The sequence below is a fragment of the Trifolium pratense genome, linkage group LG5, assembly GCF_020283565.1.
Source record: "Trifolium pratense cultivar HEN17-A07 linkage group LG5, ARS_RC_1.1, whole genome shotgun sequence".
In the NCBI taxonomy this organism is placed as follows: domain Eukaryota; kingdom Viridiplantae; phylum Streptophyta; class Magnoliopsida; order Fabales; family Fabaceae; genus Trifolium; species Trifolium pratense.
Genome location: NC_060063.1, coordinates 43,823,180 through 43,829,738, shown reverse-complemented (window position 1 = coordinate 43,829,738; position 6,559 = coordinate 43,823,180). Strand labels below are relative to the sequence as shown.

Here is a 6,559-nt window from a genome sequence, read left to right as displayed (position 1 = left end):
TGTGGTGATTTTATATATAGAAAGAAAATCGTATAAAAGTAGTATGTAGTATAATAACATCATTAAATTAAATTTATTTCATATAAATACAAACCAAAATTAAATACAACGTCAAATAATATTTAGGGTTATGACCAGATTATACTTTACTCCTTGACCATAATTTATTGCACTCGTTTTATACAATGTATATAAAGATGCTAATGAGTGAACCAAAATATACCACATCAATAGAAAATAATTGAGAAAAGAAAAGAGAAAAAAAAATCATGGTTCGATTCTCATTTCTAGCGGTATTATTATTTTTATGTGTTGTATCCTCTTATGCAAGGACCGATGTAGATGTGCAAGCTATTTGCAAGCAGGCCAAAAACCCTTCTTTTTGTTTAACTTTGCTCAAATCAAAGCCCGGTGGTCCAGGCAAAAACCTAATTGACCTTGAGTCATACATCATTGGTGTACTTCGTACCGATGTGACCCAGACAGTCACTCTACTAACAAAACTAATTGCCCAAAGTGGTGGTGATCCAAAGAAACAAAGCTATTACAAGATTTGTTTGGAATATTTCGGAGATGAAGGAGCTCTTGGTACGATTGATGAAGGTCTACGACAACTGAAAACCGGCGATTACTCTGGTGTGAATGTGCATATGAGTGCTGTTATGACCTATGTTAACGACTGCCTTTCAGATGAGGATGCTCCGAAAGAAGATACGTCTTTGTTTCCAAAAGATGTTGATCTTGTGAACCAAGTTGCTAAGATTGGTCTTATTATCTCAAATATATTGAGAGAAAAATAGATTATTATATAGTTTCGTTTTGTCTAATGTTACATTTATATTGGTTAATTTTGACGTTGAAGTAATACAAATTTTAAAGGTTTACGTAATAATTGTTGGACTTAATATTTTTGTTTAAGTTACATTTTGTTGGAGGAGGGATCCGTTGACTCCAGGAGTAAGTCTCTATTGATTTACTCCGCTTAATAACTCCTTAGTCTTCATTTGGCCCCCTAAGTTTTAGAAAGTTGTGATTTTGGCCCCCTATGTTTCAAAATAGCAGTTTTAGCCCTAACGTTAACTCCTTTTACAAAAGGTTAATTTTGACCAAGTCAACACTGATGTGGCAAGTAACTTAAGTGACTCAACTGCCACATCAATTTTTTTTGTCACTTATTATTTAAAAAAAAAATAAGAAAAGGAAGAATAAAAGCAGATTAACACTTTTGGAGCATAAAAACTACCGCCGTAGATTATCTTCCTATGCAAAACAATCACCAGATTGTGATCAAAATAGTAGTGACGATCCTCCAAAGAATAATTAAAATCATCATGAAAAGAAAAAAAAAAAAGCATTCAAGTAGCTCCAAATGTGGACATGTTGAAAATTGCAAGTAGCTGCTCCAAATTTTTGAACCAATGCCATAATAGAAATAGGCGAACCCCATAACAGGCTTGATATATTGATGAAACATCGATGTAATTTCAACAAGATTTGGTATATCTTGTAATGTAAAAAAAAATTATATTTCAATTAATCATTTAGAAAAATAATTAAAATAACAAACTCGTAATCGATCATCGCACTTATAGTTTTTTTTTTTTTTTTTTTAATATACTGGACACACTATAAATCGTCTCTTTTTTCAATTTGAAGAGGGTCATAAGAAATTTATTAATTTTTCTAATGAATTTTTTTGGCACAAACTAATGAATGCTCGTTATATATCCATCCGTCTATATCTTTCTATCATTTTGTCTTTGTGAAATTATTAATCATTGATTCATATATTTTTAATATTTATGATAAATATCGTAGATCTTAATTTTTTTTATGCATGTCTATGCATATATGGACCTGGACCGTCGTTTATATTTATTTTAGGTTTTAATTTAATTATTTTTGTTAATTTTGTCACTAATACCGTTTGATTATACACATGTCAGTGAGACCAAATTGAAGTAAGAGACAAAATTAAAACTTAAAATAAACTTTACTGACCAAATATATAGTTAAACCTCGAAAGAAATAACATTGAGTTTATTGCAAACAAACGCAACTACATTTGAAGGGGATTGAAACCACTTTATGCCACACCGAACTCTAGACTAGTAAGGCTCATTCCCCGGTAACTAGAGGGCGAAAAAAAAAAATTGGAATTGCAGAGCATAGAAACAGAGCGAGGCACTCAAAGTAAAACACCGAACAAAGAAAGATAAGCAATCAGCAGTGGCGAGGTGAGCCAACATGAGTTTTCTGTTCGGCCGTAGAAGGACTCCCGCAGGTAATTCTTCCCCTTCTTTTTCTATTTTCAAATTTTCACTTTTAATCAATTGGGTATTTTTATTTTCTCATTAAGATTGTGTTTCTGTTGATTGAATTCAGAAAAAACAATAATTTAATACTGGGTTCATTTTATTTGCTTTTCTAGTTTAGTAAAATTGTATCTTTGATTAGGAACTGTGTTTTTTCTTTAATGGGTAGTTATGATTTTTGTGGACTGTGATTATAACAGAGCTTTTGAGGGAAAATAAAAGAATGCTAGAGAAGTCTATGAAAGAAATTGATAGGGAAAGACAAGGTTTGCAGTCTCAAGAAAAGAAATTGATTGTTGAGATTAAAAAGAGTGCCAAACAAGGACAAATGGTATTACCTATTATGTCTTTTTTAGGTTTTTGTTTTTTGGTTTATTGTCATGTTGTATTGTTTTAAACAGGCATGTAATATGTTTGGTCTGGTTTGAGTAGTTTCTGAGTTTGGCTTCAATTTGTTAGGGTGCTGTGAGGGTTATGGCCAAGGATCTTATCAGAACTCGTCATCAAATTGAAAAGTTTTACAAGCTTAAATCACAACTTCAGGGCGTTTCTTTGAGAATTCAGGTTTGTTTTTGCAAAATTGAAATTTTCTTCATGCTTCTTGAGCTCCTAGGAAACTAGCATATAAGTTAAGATTGTGTCTGTAGCAACAACAATTCTGATTGGAGGGCGTGTCAAGTGTCCGACATGTGTTAGTACACCCGACACCGACACATGTGATTTACATCCATTCAATTCATTTTCTTAAATTATTATCAATGTCGACATGTTAGTGTCGTGTCTGGTATTCGTTTATGTGCTTCATAGCATATAGCTTATACATAATGAAGCATTATTACTGTCACACACATTCATATTTCATACTATGGTAATATCATGTTAGTGTCGTGTCTGGTATTCGTGTATGTGCTTCATAGCATATAGCACTATTACTGTCACACTCATTCATATTTCATACTATGGTACTATCATGTGCATACTGCAAAAGTATTGTTTGATTTATAATTTATAATTTATAATCTGTTAGATTGATTGGTTTACTAAAGCTTTTGAAAATGACTTTCTGAGATCAATTTTAGACGCTTAAATCTACTCAAGCGATGGGGGATGCTATGAAAGGAGTTACTAAAGCGATGGGTCAAATGAATAGGCAGATGAATTTGCCTTCTTTACAGAAGATAATGCAAGAGTTTGAAAGGCAGAATGAGAAAATGGAACTTGTTTCTGAGGTAATGGGAGATGCAATTGATGATGCTTTAGAAGGCGATGAAGAAGAGGAGGAGACGGAAGATCTTGTGAATCAGGTTCTTGATGAGATCGGAATCGATATCAACTCTAAGGTACATTGTTTTCTTTCTTATTATTATAAAGCAAATAAGTTAATAATAGACTAAGCCCTTGTTTGGATAAACAACTTAATTAAGCACTTATTATATAAGTATTTATGTATAAATTATTTCTACAACAAAAGATAAAATAAAGTTAAATTGTTTTTTCATGTAAGTTATAAGCTATTCTAGAGAGCTTATGAAAGTAAGCTAAAAATAACTTATGGACATGTCATAAGTTGTTTCTATAAGCTCTCTCAAACAGTCTCACAATTGTTTATGCAAGTAGATAAGCTTAAATGTCAATCCAAATAGGCCCTAAAATGAATTATTGTTTCCTTAGCTTGGGGAGAATCTGTAACAATAATAATGGAAAATGTTGATACATATTCCTTTTGTTCAACATGCAGCTTTTGAATGCACCTGCATCTACCTCAGTCGTTGCACCAGCGGCAAAGAACAAGGTTGCTCATGCTGAACCAACAGGAAATGATGATGGGGGAATAGATGATGATCTACAGGCTAGGTTAGATAACCTGAGAAAAATGTGATGTGTTCGAATATTTGGAGAATCGTTTTAAAGAAGCATGAAAATGATTGTATATGAAATCAGGATGTGTTTTAGTCACATTTTATTTTCCGGTTTGAAGCTAACTTATTTATGTAAAGAGTAAATCTGAATTTTACACGTTGAATTTCTTAAATACAAATTGAAAGAGATTTGCAATGATGTATATAAACTTCAAAATTGGCGATCTTTTCTTGCGTCAAAGGTATAATTTCTATGATCATATAATTACTAGAAATTCTTTGTGATATACTATGTGTATGTAGCGTCGATACTTTAAATTGAAGGTGTGTCCAGTGTTCGATATGTGTCACCGTCTGACACCGGCACATGTGATAATACTCAATTACTTAAATTTTCTTAAATTATATCACTATTAACATGCCACTGTTGTTGTCTTATTTGATGTTTGTGTCCGTGAATGCTTCATAGGCGATACGCAGGATTATACATATGTATGTATGTACTAGATAGAATCCCTATGCATCAGGGGTTAGATTTGTATAGTTTCTGACTTTCTGTGATTCAGAAGGAACAAATAGCTGATCATAAATGAGTTCATTGTAGAAAGTTTTAATAAAATCTTCAATTTCACATAACATATGGGAGGAACAAAGAAAAAAGTTTTAGTTTAGGAAAAATGCTAGCTATGTCATTGTCAGTAGTAGGTTGCAATGAATCAAAATATTCTCAAATTCTGGAGTCAACAATGGCCACAATCGTGTGATCGTTTGCCAATGATTCATTTGGCGAAGTTACTTGATCAATCTTAGAGCGACATAGCGGACATCCCGAATGAGAACCAAGCCACTTATCAATGCAAGATGTATGAAACACATGCTTGCAACTATGAAGCTTCCGAACACTTTCGTCTTCTTGAAAGACTGATAAACAGATAACACATTCCGTCTGGTTTATGCCTTGTTCTGCAGCATCACCTTCCTTGTACATGAATGTGATTGAATGTGACTCTAAACTCATGCAAGCAGAAAATTTCTCATCATAAGATATGACTGTTGTAGGAAGGGTAGGTTCGTGATCGATAAGGTCGCACCATCCTTGCATTGTGAGTCTGAAAATTATAAAAGCAATTACTATTGATCCAATGATTATAATCCCAGGGAGGACATACATTTCTTTAGATTGTGAAGAATAAGCCATGATGATCGTTACGCCTTTCGTGCGGGTCGGAACTTACCCGGCGCAATGAATTTAGCTACTTTAGCACCATGAAAAATGAAAAGGGTAAAATGAAAAGGGTATCTGTAGAAATACTTATAGAGACGTCTCATGAAAGAGTTGAAGATTACTATGATCTCAACAAGAAGGAATTTGGTCTCAACAAAGCTGGAGATTATTTAAAAAATAATTTTATGAAGTCATATTTATATAGTTTTGGAATTAATAACAGATGTTAACCAAAACATCGGATTCAAGTGGTTAATGAACTTCTTCTAGGACGAATTGTTCGGAAAAACTCAACTTCGATTCCCGATAAGAACAATTCTTTGTCAGACTTTACTTACCCCGCAGTTAAATTCTTAATTATCGAAGCCTATTTCCCTGAGAACATGAGGGTTATCACACAAATAAAAACATAAGAATTATGTGTTGTTTTGGAAAATGAATGTAGGTGGTATATTGTGATGGATTAGGATATAAAGTAATTGTAATTTTGTGATTATTAAAATAAAATGACATGTTATGTGTTTGATGGTGATGACTATTTAATTTCTAGCTTTGTTGGCAGCCGTAGAAGGTATCTTTGTCTGTTGAAGGGGCTTCTGCCTTTCCTTTTTGGTGATAATTCTAAAACATTTTCGACAAAAGCTATGAATGAGATTATGAGAATAACATTGGCGGCATCAAATGAACTTTTGGGAGAAATTTTCTTTTTCTTTTCAAATTAATAGATAGATAATAATGAGTCTATGACACATGAGCTTATGCATATGAAAATGGGACATGTTTGTTTTAAATTTAAAAAAATGATTTTTTTTTTGTTTTTTTGAAAATAGATTTTCTAAAATCGTTTTACAAAATATTTTAAGTTTTTTTATATTTGTTTTTTCTAAATTTAAACACTAATTTTGACATCATATAATATATACACACATTATTGAAGATCAAAACATGATCGAAATCACAATTTTTTCAAAAAGTTTTATTCCAAAAATGATTTTTATGAAAATCTATTTGAAATAGCTTCAAAATTAAGTGATTTTTCAAAATTTTGATATCCAAAAAATATTTCAATAAAATGATCAAATACCTAAAATAACATTTTAAGAATAACTATTCAAACCAAATTGTCATTTGAAGCTTTTATAAAAAAAAATTCTTTGTAA

The 6,559-nt window shown here is 31.9% G+C and overlaps 3 protein-coding genes across 3 annotated transcripts; 2 read left to right on the top strand and 1 right to left on the bottom strand.

The window, feature by feature from the left end:
- The first annotated feature begins 241 nt into the window (after positions 1 to 241).
- On the top strand, positions 242 to 800 carry LOC123883117 (pectinesterase inhibitor 2-like). The gene has a single exon (XM_045931841.1). The coding sequence runs from the start codon at positions 270 to 272 to the stop codon at positions 798 to 800; it is 531 nt and encodes a 176-aa protein (XP_045787797.1). The 5' UTR covers positions 242 to 269.
- Positions 801 to 2,140: 1,340 nt separating this feature from the next.
- LOC123883116 (vacuolar protein sorting-associated protein 2 homolog 1-like) lies at positions 2,141 to 4,373 on the top strand. The gene is made up of 5 exons (XM_045931840.1): positions 2,141 to 2,284; positions 2,516 to 2,646; positions 2,775 to 2,879; positions 3,395 to 3,655; positions 4,054 to 4,373. The coding sequence occupies exons 1-5, from the start codon at positions 2,248 to 2,250 to the stop codon at positions 4,192 to 4,194; spliced, it is 675 nt and encodes a 224-aa protein (XP_045787796.1). The 5' UTR covers positions 2,141 to 2,247; the 3' UTR covers positions 4,195 to 4,373.
- Positions 4,374 to 4,901: 528 nt separating this feature from the next.
- LOC123886743 (RING-H2 finger protein ATL52-like) lies at positions 4,902 to 5,372 on the bottom strand. The gene has a single exon (XM_045936035.1). It carries the CDS (start codon positions 5,370 to 5,372, stop codon positions 4,902 to 4,904), a length of 471 nt encoding a protein of 156 aa, XP_045791991.1.
- Positions 5,373 to 6,559: the final 1,187 nt, after the last annotated feature.